General features: G+C 47.3%; 1 protein-coding gene across 2 annotated transcripts in view; it reads right to left on the bottom strand.

The window, feature by feature from the left end:
• INSC (INSC spindle orientation adaptor protein) overlaps positions 1-14,106 on the bottom strand; it is a 120,878-nt gene that overhangs the window by 7,240 nt on the left and 99,532 nt on the right. Inside the window, exons 10-11 of one of the 2 annotated variants that reach the window (XM_059929571.1) lie at positions 5,416-5,482; positions 1,116-1,271 (exon numbers count right to left, since the gene is read on the bottom strand). The exons of the other annotated variant lie outside the window; for it this stretch is intronic. Of the exons in view, the coding sequence (XP_059785554.1) occupies positions 1,116-1,271; positions 5,416-5,482 (223 nt within the window). The remainder of the gene's footprint in view (positions 1-1,115; positions 1,272-5,415; positions 5,483-14,106) is intronic. 2 annotated transcript variants of the gene reach the window in all.

The raw sequence follows: 14,106 nt of genomic DNA, 5'->3' as shown, positions 1-14,106 counted from the left end.
GATTGAGTACACTAATATTTCCTAAGCCTTTACAGAGGAAAGTGAAATAAATGACTTTGCTTTTCAACGCAAATTGACTTTTTCAAACTCTAACAATGGAAAAGAATAACTCGTTATAAGATAGTAATGAAAGGTATGCAGACGGATTCTGTCTGTATGTATTTATCCCCCATAAAGTCATTTTGGAGCCAGAACTCTCTGCTGCCCCAAGGCCACCTCCTGCTGTCCTCTCTGCTGCCCCAAGGCCACCTCCTGCTGTCCTCTCTGCTGCCCCAAGGCCACCTCCTGCTGTCCTCCAAGTGCCTGGACGGTCGGCAACACTGCCAGCTCCTGCCTCCACCTGGGTGCGCTTTCCTAGCCCTCACAGCCGGATAACTCCCGGAGCCACAGCTGAAGAGTCACCTCCTTGTTCCAACATTATCTGAACCACCCGGATAAGTGTGGGCTACTTCCTCTGTGTGCCAATTGTGCCATTGACATCCTCTGAGCGTCGCTCTGTGATACTCAAGTGCAAATTTTTCTTTCCATATCCGCCACCTCCATTAGGCTATAGGCCGCTGTGGTTAGGATGCGGGTATAATCAGTGTTATATGCCCAGCACTCAGAACAGAGCCTACCATAGAGTGAGTGTTCTGGAAACATTTGTTGGGTAAATAAGTGACTGACTGAATGAATGAATGAGTGATTTAATGAGTGAATTAATGAAAGAGTTAATGGTGGATAAATGAAGTAATGAATGAGTTAATGAATGAATGAACAAAAGGATGAATTCATGAGTGAATGAATGTGTGGATAAGTAAACAAATGCGTAAGCAAATAACTGAGTGAATGAATGAATGAGAAAATGAATGAGTGAATGGGGTCCTTGTTAACAGGAAGCCTACAAGTGAGTCACTCGTCTGGCCAACTTAAACCTCTCTAGACTCCTCCCCTCTCTTGCTTCAGCCCCAGGGGAAAGGAGGCTATGTTGGGGCTGCACCCTGGGCCCCCATGCCAGCATCTCCCAGCACAGTCGGCCCTGCTCTGAGTCCTCCATCACCACCGCCACCATGAAATCAGGACTGTTCCCAGCCCCGGCGCCCCTCTCCGCCCCTGACACAGCCAGCACCACTTACAGCTCAGCCGCACGGCCTCCCGTGCCACATCTGGGTCTCGGCTGAGACGGGCCAGGGTCACTGCAGCCTTCTGCTGGACTCGCTCGCAGGCCGCCACCTCGGCGGGGGTCCCAGACCTTGGCTTCTCAGACAGCAGGCCCATGATAAGCTGGACCCCTGGGTGGAAAGCGATGAACAGTTGGTAGCTGCCCAAGCAGGGAGACTTCCTCTAGGGGCCAGCTGCATGGAGCTGCAGGCTCAAGCAAAGGCTGTCGGGATGACTCGGGGCTCTCAACCACAGGAGGAACTTGGACAAGTCCTCCTCTTCTTCTCCTTCTGCCCTGGAGGAGTCTCTGATTCTACATACCAAGTCACTATGCCCCTGGAAGGGACATCTGGAGAATATCCTTTTAATTTCCTTTAAATGCTATTACTGAGCTTTTACTACATCCCTGATGCTGTGCTAAATACACAGTAAATGCACGAACCCTAAAACCTCCCAGTAGCCTCATAAACTAAGTACTATATAATAATTCACTTTGAGGCCCAGAGAGAGGTGAAGTATCTTGCCCAGGGTCACACAGTAAGTAGCTGGGGAGCTGGTATCAGAACTCAGATAATCTGGTTACCCTCCAGCACCTCTTCACCTCTGATGGTGGTTGCATCTGAGACAGGTCCAGAGGTAATGGGTCCCCCTGGTGGGAGGTGACCCAAACCTAGACTGGATAATCACTAGATCAAATGTTTTAGAGGGGTATCATGTACTGGAAGAGAGTGGAGTAGTTGGACCGAGACATTTAGGCTTGAATTTGGTCAGCTGAGAACCTCTCCACCCTTCCCTGAAGCCAGATCTGTCCTCTGATTGGCCTACGAAACCACACCCACATCCACTCCCACGTCATGCCTTTGCCCATCTAATTCTTTCTGCAGGGGATGTCCTTTGCCTCTCACTCTCCATCTAAATCGTTCCCATCCTGCAGGTTGCAGTAAAAGTCCATCTTCTGTGGGAGGTATTCCTCAGCTGCCTCAGCCCACACCCTTCTTTCCTGCACAGAGTGGCACTTGCCAGCTTAGAATTTCAACCAGACATGGCCCACAGGTGTATTTTTGCTTTTTTTTCTTGCTTTACACAGTGTTTAATTTTTTTTAAAGTTTTTGCTAATATGCAAATTGGGAGATTTCCATAAAAATCCAGACTTCTGGCATCTGAAAAATTACTTCCTGATCTGAGAACACTGGGCCCACATTTCCACATAACAACAATTTGCTGAAGCTTATTATAAGCTTACTCTTTTAAATGAGATTGATCCAGTCCATGTTGAGCCCACGTCATCCATTTATATCACCTGTGTGGGTCCTGCAGGCATCTAAGTTTGCAACCTGTAACTTAGACCACAGAACCCGAAGGGTCCTTAGAGTTCTTCTAGCACAACCCCTGCCTCTCTCCCCCATTTCACAGATGAGTACCTGAGGTGTGGAGAGAGGAGGTGACTTCTCAAGTTCACATAGGAGTCACTTCCTGGCCAGTACCTCAGTCATGTGCCTCTCCAAATCTTACTTGAACCAGATGCAATTTCTAAGCCTCCTAGATCCCAGTTCAGGGGGCAGTGAGTAACTTAGTTGTGGACCCTGAGATTATTCAGTCCTGGGGAGGGGCCATTTCTCTCTCTGGTGAGCTGTATAAGTGCCCCATTTCTCCCTCCTACAGCCCCAGGGAATGCTGCAGGCCCTGCCTTTCTTAGCCCCTATTGGCTCTACTACCACAAACTCTGATCCCGGGGCAAGGGGCTTCTCTCCAAACCCCCTCCCTGGCCACTGAATGGAACACGGTCTTCTGGCTTCTTATGCCCACAATGTCCCTAAGACAAAGTCATAGCTATTAATGTCCTGAGTATATATGGCATGGCCTATGGGGACATAAACAGGGGGCACCAAAATGACAACTTCAGGAAGTGCCACAAGATTAAGAAATTTTACTAATTCCTCCAGGTCAAGGTTCCCATAAAGAAGTCACTTTCCAAATCCCAGCTTCGTACCTAGAGTCTGCCAAAAAATAGTTTCTCATATACGAGCAGGTGAGCACCATGGGGGCAAGGATTTTTGTCCACTTCCTGAATGGGTGTATCCAAAGTATTCAGAATAGTGCTTAGCTCAAATATTTGGGAATGAATATCAAATGAATGAATGTGAATGTATTCATGTTAGAAGCCTCACAAATGTATAAAAAACAAAGTTTCCTTTAAATGTATACCTTATAAGTCTTATCTAGAAAAAGATAAGATGCAATGAAATTGGGGCTGCCTACAAAATCCAGAATGTGTTTCCTAAGTTCTGGCCAGACTCAGTGCAACAAAAGTTGCCTGAGAGTTGTGGGCATTTACAGCTTAGAGACCAGGTCCCAAAGCCACATTCCCTCCTCAGCATTCTCTCCAGCTCAGCCCCAGCCCCTGAGGGAGAAGCAAAACTAGCTGAAAGGGTAATGCTGATGCCACTGGATTGACAAATAAGAGCTTGGACTGGCCTGGCCTGCCTCCCAGTGTAAGGGTGACCAGTGGTCACAGTTTCTGACCTTCCAGGATGGCCCATTCATCCAGCTCCTCACCACCAACACTCACACACAGTTCAGGGCAGGACAGAGACAAAATCACCAGGCTTCAGGACAAAGCATGTCAGAGTCTCAAGCATCCTGGTGGGAGGACTTCCTTTCAAAGCACAACGAGGCTTGCCCTGTCCAGACCAAGGAGTCCTACTGTCTTCCAGTGATCCCTGGCTGAATCACCCCCACTGCTGGTCCCTCAAACCCTGCCCCACTTTGGTAAATAGTTTCTTCATCAAACTCTCTTCATTTAAACCCTATGAGACGGGCACTGCTTCCTGAAAGAGCAGGTACACATAGCACAGAGCTCATTCTGTGCCTGACACTCTTCTAACATGCTTTATATTAATCCCCGCATCATCCCTGTGAGGTAGATATTACTGTTGTTCCCATTTTGCGGATGGAAGAATGGAGGTCACAAAACTAGTAAATAACAGAGCCAGGATTCAAGCCCAGGCAATCGTTTCCAATCTTCACAGTCTCAACCACTATGCCCTCCTTCCTCTGCTGCATTACTTTATTGCAGATGTCACGCTTTTGTCATGTTATCACTTTTGTCCAGTTGGGGTCTCCTTCTAGACTGTGTGAGATACTCTAGAACAAAGGCAAGGACTTATCTATGTGTTCTCACTGTCCAGCACAATGCCAAGAACCTAGTAGGTCTCAATAACTTTACTGAATGAGCCAGTCAATAGCACTTGGTAAACCATAAAATCCTCCACAGATGCCAGATACTCCAATCCCAAATCCATTGGCCTATGGAGACCCACTCCCACTGACCACTTGAAATACAGGCTCTGGGTGCTGAAGGAACAGGCCACAGAAGACACCCCTTCAGCCTCTCAGCCTCAACCAGCTCAACAAAGTTTCTCATTATTAGCCCAATCACATAAAATTAACACAAAATGATGCCTTTCAATTAGTTATAGAGCAATGGGGGATGGGGAATGTGTACGTGTGTTAAAACAGTGGGGCAACCTGGGAGAAGGGGCTTAACAGGCTCAGAGGCAGCTGCCTAGGCTCCCAGCACACTCCTCGTTAACAACTCTTGGTTTCCAACTGGTCGCTAATTGCTCTCCTATTTCTCGGTCACAGGAAGCCCTCACCACTTTGCTCCCAGCTGCAAGGCAGCCAGCTGACCTGCCCTCCAGCGGAGACTTCTAGATCAGCTTCTGGGCACCTCACCTGAACCTTGGTGACACCCTCCAAGGTGGGAGGTGGGAGTAGGGGAGCAAGAGGAAAAAGATGCTCCCAGGTGAGGCATCAAGGGATGCAGCTGCCCTGACCTGATCCCCACCCTTCGGCTTTCCACTGTGGCCAAACCCAATATGATGAGAATGATTTAAAGTTGGAATGCATCCTTTGTAGGAATACATTTTTACTTCTGGATCATAATGAAATCTGTCTTCCCTTCACCACCTTAATTGAAATAGCAACTGCCACCCTCCTACCTTGCGTTTACCTTATCTTCTTCCCTGCTTTACTTTCTGCATCTGACGTTCTCTTCTTTTGTTCCGTGTCTGCCTCCCGCTAGATTGAAGCCCCGCGGAAGCAAGAAAACACTAACATATTGGCCCAGTTGCCCACATAAGCACACGTTCATGTGCTCCTGCAAGTGTGGAGACCCACATGTACAAATACATAGGCCTTCACACAAACACAAAGGCACAAGGTCCCATAGAGCCACGTAACCTGTACAACATGCACACCACTGAAAAGACATACCGTTCTCCTGAATGATGTCAGAGGCACACTGCTCTAGGACAGACATGTTTGCCAAGATGGTCACAATCTGGAAAAGAGGATTGAGAAGCTAAGAAAATGGGAACACCTGTGCTGACAGGTGAGCCAGGGGCTACAAAGCTTTCCCTTAGCCCGTGACTCCTTATGGTCCACCTGGCCCATCCTTCTGTGGTATTTTCTTCCATCCTCATGGGCTTCTGCCACTCAGATGAGTTTCCCCAGTGACTGATGCCCATTCATCAGCATGTGGCTCTGGGGTGGCCCCCAGGGGCCCCAGGACACTGCAGGAGAGAACAGGGTCACCTGAGTGAAGATGGAGCCTCTATCATCTTTCTGCAGGGTCCCTTGGCCCCAGGCCCTGAAATGCATACAGAACTGGCAGATTTCTGGCTAACCCCTGCCCTGGATTGGGTTCCCTCCAATCCCAGCTTCTTGCCCTGATACTGAACCCCACCTACTTTCAACCAGAAATGAATGGAGACTAAGGTTAAGATAGAGATCATGACTAGGAAACTGAAGGCAGCATTACACCGTAAGCTTCAGGTATTGTATGGAATCTGATGAGAATTCATGCTCAGCTACACTTTATAAGCCTGTAGGCTGCAAGCCTTGCTTGTCAGTCATGGCTGAAGGGCTCTGCCTGTAGGAAAGGGATGCTGGCATCAGGTAAACACAGACCCTTGGTTACAACCTCGTGGGCTGAGCAGCCAACAGCCCACCCCAACCCCGCCCCTTGGCACAGTCAAGTTTGCACAGAGAATTCACAGCACAAAACTGGATTAAAGATGGGCCAGCAAGGGACCTCCTACAGACCCCAAACTGTAGAGAGTGCCAAACGCCACTGGAATATGTTGGAAACGTGGCACCTGTTAACTCAGATGCCACCCATGACACTGCTCCTGACATTAAATTTAGCAAAATGAAAATCCACCCACTTCGGACAGCACTCTCAAGTGGTAATTAAAATAAATAATAGAATAAAATAACATTTTTTCCTTGGTGCAGGCCTATCTCTCTTGAAAGATTTCTTCAAAGCCTGTCACATGGTATAACTGGAGGCTGTGCCAGTTAACAGTCTCCTGACACAGTTCAGGCAGCTTAGTTCTGAAACTGAATAATGCGTAGTAATGTGATGTTGACCAACAAAGCGTATTATCTAGATTTTAATTGGTTCAACATTGGCATATTACTCTGGATAATAAACGCATGTAACAAATCTCTATAGGAAGGGAAAAGTTTGCCACATTTATAGAATATCTCTCTCCTCCATTCCCCACTAAACACGTGCTAGAAAGGAATACACCTCCTTAGGCTGCTGTGGCATCCATATGTGTCAGCCCTTCCAGCTCGGACCTGGTAAGGGGCCTGGGTGGGTAAGTATGATGGGGTGGGTGGCCAGGGAAGGGACAGGACTTACACCAAAAGCTTCATCCTGAAGGCCACTCTGCACCACCAGATATTTTATGAGGGGTGTGACAAACTCTTATTTACATTTTAGAAAGGTAATAGGACTGAAGGAGGGTTAGTCCTTGGAAGCTCTTTTTTCCTACCCTTTTAGGATTGTGAGTGTTTGTGGGCTGAGTGAAAGGAGTTAGAAGAAAAATACAGGTAGAAGATGCAGTCAAAAAATAGAAGCTTCCCAAGGAATTTCCCTGGTGGCCCACTGGTTAAGAATCTGCCTGCCAACGCAGGGGACACGGGCTCAAGCCCTGGTCCAGGAAGATCCCACATGCCACGGAGCAACTAAGCCCGTGCGCCACAACTACTGAGCCTGCACTCTAGAGCCCGCAAGCCACAACTACTGAGTCTGTGTGCCACAGCTATTGAAACCTGCACGCCTATAGAGCCCGTGCTCCGCAACGAGAGGCTACCGCATTGAGAGGCCCGAGCACCGCAATGAAGAGTAGCCCCCGCTCGACACAACTAGAGAAAGCCTGCGCACAGCAGCAAAGACCCAACGCAGCCATAAATAAATAAATAAATAAATAAATTTATTTTAAAAAAGAAAAAAAGAAAACACATCAAATATTCAATGGCATTTTGTTTAAAAAATAAAAAATAGAAGGTGCCCAAGAGGCATAAAGTGCGCAGTCTTATGAGGAAGGAGACACAAGGCCAAGCCTGTACCAAACTGCAGTTCCCTTGGCCTTCTCTGGGCTGTGAGCAGTAGCGGGGGGCACAGGCTCTGTTCTCACCACTAAGGGACAGCTCCCCTCCAACCATCACCAGCCTGGCCACTGAATAAAGATGGTTGCTTGACATACAGAACCAAAAGAGAAGGAAGGAAGGGAGGGAGGGAGGGAGAGTGGAAGGAAAGAAGGAAAAGAAAGGCGACATAAAAAAGGAAAAGGAAACCTTTGTCTGCAGCATCAGGTTCATTACACTGCAATTATTAGCTGTGTCACAGGCACAGGTAGGTCTTTGTGTCAGACTAATTTAGATCCTGTTAATGAAAATTACTTCCTCTTTACAGAACCTGTACCCCATGTGGTTTTCTGAGGTGCAGATGAAGTATTCAATTAAGCACAATTTGAATAAATGTCAATTATGCCCTGCTTTGGGTCCCCCCTTTGAAATATCCTTGTATGTACCCTGGTATAGACAGGAAGGCAGATCAACAATGTTTCTCTTCACAGTCAAACCCAGGGATGGGATTTTAGGGACAACTGGTTTACCTTGTTGGCTACAAGATAGCAATGCTGTCAGTGGAGAGAGTACAGGAGCCAGACAAACAGCTTTCCCCTGGCCCAGGCTAAGTCATTCCTGTCTGATGGTTTTTAATTAAGTCCTATTCCTCCTGAGTGAGAGGTTACTGATCCCTCTGTAGTTATTTGGGGAATCAGAGGGTATCAGCCTCAAGAGAGGTTCTAGGTAAGAGGCAGTATAGCATAGTGGCTAAGTGCATGGACCAACCTATTCCAAATCTTGGCTCTGTCATTATTTTCCATCTGATCTTGACCATGTTACTTAACCTTTCTGTGCCTTGGTTAATGAGGTATATTCGTTTTCTATTGCTGCTAAAATAAATTACCACAAACTTAGTGGCTTAAAACAACACAATTTTATCTTGCAATTCTGGGGGTCAGAAGTCCTAATTGGGTCTTATGGAGCTAAAATCAAGGTGTTGACGGAGCTGCATTCCTTCTGGTGGGTCTAGGGGAGAATCTATGTCCTTACCTTTCCCAGCTTCTAGAAGCTGCTCGCACTCCTTGGCTCCTGGAACCCCATTGCTCTGACCTCTGCTTCCTCAGTCACATCTTATTCTCCCTGACTCTGACCCTTCTGCCTTCTTCTTATAAAAATCCCTTTGGTTACACTGGGCCCACATGGATAATCCAGGATAATATTCCTATACCAAGATCCTTAATCATATCTGAAAATATCCCTTTCACCATGTAAGGTAGCCTACTCACAGGTTTGGGGAGGGGGCATTATTTGGCCTACTACAAAAGATAAAAATAAGATAATTAATAAGACTGTGATAAGTATTAAGGGACAATGTTTTATCAAGCACCCAGATCATTCGTTAAATAAAATGAATACTATTTGGCCCCGGGGAACAGAGTCTGAAAGGACCCAGGCCTTGAAAGATTGTGTCAAGTACCATCCAGTACAACACCCAGTGTTGCCAAGATGTGAAGCTGACGTGAGATCCCTCCCAAAGGGAGGCAAGGTACCAGAGCAGGAGAAGCCCTTCCCAGCAGAGAACCCAACAAACTTTGTGCTCATTACTTTCTGTGGCATTTTAAAATCATTTTTCCTCTGGCCTCCCAAAGACCTTAGGAACATTGAGGTAAATAGCAAATTGAACCAGAGTAACAGGGGCAATCCCATGTCACTGATTCAAGAAGAAACGCCCCCATGTGGTAAGAGGGAGGATGGCAAAGCCTTTGACAATAGCAGACACGTGGAGGAAAAGGTTTACTCTGTGCTTGTTCTGGGAACACCTGTCCACAAACCAATCTCAGGCTCATCTCACATCCTTAACAATGGCTCAGCAGTCAGCCCTGATCACACCTGGACTCTACCTCTGTGCCTTTCCTTTGCTCTGTCATAAACTAACACTGAGGACCATACCACTTAAAAGACAAGTGAGGAATACCCAGGATACCCAAATAGAGACAGGTGCTCTGATCTGATAGAGCTTATAATGCAGAAAATCTGACATATATTTAATGAAAAGTTATGATTGCTTTTATGCTGTGCAGTAATTAGGACAAAAAGGCCAAGAGTTCATAGAACTGAAATTAGAATTACTCTTTAACTACTGATGGAATATTGAGATTTCTACTGTCACTGTGTTAACTCTCTAAAGCTCTGGCAACCATGTCAACTGCAGCCCTGAGACCAGCCAGCAGAGGAAGTCCCACTGCTTCTCTGTCCTGCCCTCTTCCCTCCATGCCACTTCCTCCATCAAAGAGCAGAAAGAATCAAGACAAGAACAGTGGTCTGAAGGATGAAGGGCTCGGAGAGAGGGAGGGTGTGATCTCTTTGAACACACTTTCTCCCTCAAGGCCAGCGAGGCAAGGGGGTCCAGGAGAAGGCCCAGCTCTCTCCCTCCCTCTGATAGGTGTGATCAGGGCCCCAGGAGTTGAGAGGGCTGGACAGGCGTGGAAACCAGGAGGGCACCTGCCTAGGCCCCGAGACAGACACTGCTCCCACCCTCTGGTCCCTGGTCTTCTCACAGACGGGCCCGGCTTTCCCTCCTCCCTACCAAAGGCGCGAGACTGGAGGGCTGAGCTCTGGGCTTAGGAGAGAGAACCACAAAGGCCATAAAAATGCCTTAGATGTAGGTCCCAAGCTGTTGGTAAACTAAACCAAAACACTCTCCCTGGGGATTGCAACGAGTTTGAGGTGTCAGTCTCACAGTATTAGAGAGCATGTAAACGCCAGACCATGTTCTCTGGGCTTAGTTTTCCCTTGGCTTTATAGGGAGAGGTTCCTGGAGCAAATCAGGATTGGGTGTTGTGATCCTGGGCTCCTCCAAGCCTCTCTGGATCGGTAGATATGCATATATAGTCATATGCAAACAAACTCCACTGCTTTAAGTGGCTTATAGTCTCTCTCTCTCTCTCTCTCACACACACACACACACACACACACACACACACACACACATGCACACATACACAGTACAACCTCCAGAAACTGACACACAGATTGAAACAATACACACCATGTATTGACTCATGCCACATTACACTCACCACCACATTAACCACATTTCCTGACCCTACCTTCCTGCCCCAATCAGATTCCTGACAGTCTCTGTCTGGACCCATCCCAATCTCTGGTTCTATCAGAGACACCTGGCCCGCTCACTACTGAGTATCTCTTTGGTTCTAACTACTTTACGAGCATTATGCCATCTAATCATCATAATGACACAAGGAGGGAGAAAATATTAGTATCCCTATTTCACAGATGAGGGAATTGTGTCTCAGAGAGGTTAAGCAATTTGTCTAAGGTCACACAGCTAGGAAATGGAGTCAGGATTTGAACTTAGGTCTGCCTGAACCCAAAGTCTGTACTGTTTCTACCATGTCATATATGTATGTGATAGGGCTGTATAAACTATAGAGGGCTTTTGCAATGTAAGTCAAAATTGCAATCCCTGGTAACTGACATTTCTGATAAATGGACTCCTGATAATGGTATTCACAGTGAGGGCTCAGAAATGCTACAAAATCTGGACATTCTAAAATGCCAAGCAGACAATGTGTCTTCATGGGAAGTGAATGTACCAGCACCGTTCACCTCTGTGAAAGCAATTAATTTCTAAAGGCCATAAAGTCATGTTCAGTGAAAGTCTCTGCTGTGGCTTAGACAGGATAACCGCATCCCTTTCACCCTAGGTTGTCACAGTTTGACAGACAGGGCAGAGGTGAGCCAGCCCTTTCCCCCCACCCTATTATCACGCCTGTAGCTGGATGCCCTAGGCAGCATGACCCCTAGAAAATACCTCCTGGGGATGAAAACACAGGCCACAAAGGGCTTGTTAGGCAGGAAGTGCTTCTGGATGCCTGACCACATCCAGCTCCCCTAGATTAGCAGAGGGGCGTGGAAGAGCCCCTCTGCTTAATTTGTTGGACACATTAAGTGGACTCAGTTTGCTGGGTTGATGGAGGGGTTCTCGCTGAGATGTTCAAGGGGAGGCGGACAAATATAGATCCAAGACCCAGAGGCTCTGCACAGCACTGGCGTCATTGGCAGACGCATTACCGGAACCCTCACGGGCATTTAATCTCCTAAGTGTTTCAGGAGGCGGTAAGCACTTCAGAGTCTAATTCATCTTCTTTGTCTTCATTACTGGGAGCCCTCTGATCACCTTAATCCTCCCTCTGTCAAAGGAAAGAGCCATTTGTTTCTTTAATGGGTCCTCTCTCACTAGCTAAGTGGTTGCTCTGAGTCAGGGCTGAAGGTGATGCCATCCTGAGGACAGAGGAGAAGAGCCTGGCTCAGCCATGGGGAGATGGGAAGGGGGGTGGGGTGGGGAGATGGGGGGATGAGGGAGACAGGGCGGTGAGAGAGCGTGGCAGGAAAACGCCTGACTCCAGATTCAGAAGGAACTGCCAACTGCATAGAGCTTGACTACGTTCTCCATTCTCTCCCCACCCTGAGCCCCTCCTTCCTATGAATCAGTGAGGTTCCAAGAGGGGTCTAGTCACTCCTCAGGATGAAAAAGGGTCTGTACACATAGAGCCACGGGATGTCTAAGCTGGAGGAGACCATCCCACTTTACAGATAAGGACACTCCCCTCTGAAGGTTCCCCATTCAGGGCTGAGTACCACCCATTCAAAGGCCAATAATAATAACAGACAGTGGCTTCCATTTATTTCATAGTTTCTGTGTGCCAGGAACTGTACCAAAATTTTGTATTAGTTTATTCAATTCTTATTTTATCTCTGTGAAGTATGTATTATTCAACCCCATTCACAGATGAGAAAAGTGAGGCTCGGAGTGAGTTGCCCAGAGTTACATAATCATGTAGTAGAGAAGCTTTAACCGCATGTCATCCGATCCCCTAACCGCTGTTCTTACTGCCTCACTACTGGATTTTGTATGAAATGACCAGAGTTGGCTACAGGAGAGGTACTTGAAAGGAAAGGGACCTAAAATCGTGTCAGGTAGGTGAGAGACCCAGCAACTGGCGGCATCTAGCTGAAGAAGAGAAGAGGAGGAACAAGGCGGATCATGCAGAGTGAGCCCTCCGGTCCCATGCCCCACAGCCAAGGACGGTGACTGCAAAGGGCCGGCCCCCCTCAGGAGCCAAGCAGCCAACAGCCAGCCCAATGAGCCACCACTCTTCATCTGTTTGTACTGTCATACCTTGTCTTTATGGGGCTTGTCCAACTAAGAAGTGAGAGATTGAACAGGAAAGGAAGTCTGGAACTCCATCACGCAAGGCTTGGAAGACCAAACTGAAGATTCTGGATAATTCACTATCTGTGCTCTCCCTTGCAACATCAAGTTTGAAAAATAATGATAGTCATCACTTACTGAGGACTTAGTAGGGACAAAGCATTGTATCAGGTCTTTTACATGTATTATCTCACTCACCCTCACAATGACCCTGCAAGGTAGATGAGAAAACCAACACCCAGGAGGCTGTGACTTGCCCAAAGTCACCCAATTAATAAATGGGCCCAGACAAGATCGACATTCAATCTTTCTGACCCCATAGCTCCACCTCCTCTTCATTTTCAGAGATGGCAGCAGATAAGAGTCAAAGACCAAGGTCTATGTCAGGCCAGGATTCAGTGCTGGCTAGCTACTTGTCAACCATATGATTTAGGGGATAATCTCTTGAGCCTCAATACTCTTATCTGTAAAATGCAGCAGATATTATCAGCCTTACAATATTAGTAGAACCCTCATATGCAAATGCTTATATACTAGAAATTCTCTCTGAATGGGAGTTTCTATGGTTGGCTGCCTTCCCCCAGGTGATTCTAAAGACAAGAAAGAACTGATGAAGTGCCATCCTGCTTCTTCCCTTTCACGTCCTAAACAAGCATTTAGAGCATTTCGCCAAGGGTGCCAGCTCTGGGCCAGAGGCCTGAAGAAATCCTGGGGAAGTATAGAGCATGGGCCATGCCCTCAGGGGGATAAACATGAAATAACTGGAAAGGAATAAATATCATTAGGAAAGTCAACACTGCATTGTGAGGTGTGGCCTCCAAGAAAAGGATGATCCCGGGGAGCTGGGGCCGTCTGGGAAGGCTTTCCCAGAGTTGCTGGGGTAGGAGCTGGCACGTGAAGCTGTGGCAGCTTTGACTGGATGATGAGGCTGGAAGAAAGAGGTGGGGCTGGGGAGCTGGGTTGCAGACAGGGATGAGCTGGGTTAGAGGCGGAGGATCATCTAACACAGAGTTCAGGCACCTGGTTGAATTTACAGAGAACTAAAACCCACCAATCCACTGCCCCCACCTCTGGAAGAGAAATGGGAGGCTGAGTACAGCAGAGGTGGGACAGGATGGGATTCCATAACCTCAGAGCTCAAAGGCCATTGAAAACCCCCTCATTCAATGTTTTCAAACACATTTAGTAGTAAAATTCTTTTTCCCCAAACAAAACTTTACACGGAGCTCAAATATACAGAAAAAAAAAAAAAAATTGAGACTGATATAGGGGTTGAGGCCCAGAAGCAAGGCTCTGCTCCAAGACCCTGT

The sequence above is a fragment of the Balaenoptera ricei genome, chromosome 8 (assembly GCF_028023285.1).
Source record: "Balaenoptera ricei isolate mBalRic1 chromosome 8, mBalRic1.hap2, whole genome shotgun sequence".
In the NCBI taxonomy this organism is placed as follows: Eukaryota; Metazoa; Chordata; class Mammalia; order Artiodactyla; family Balaenopteridae; genus Balaenoptera; species Balaenoptera ricei.
This window is presented reverse-complemented; position numbering and strand designations above follow the sequence as displayed.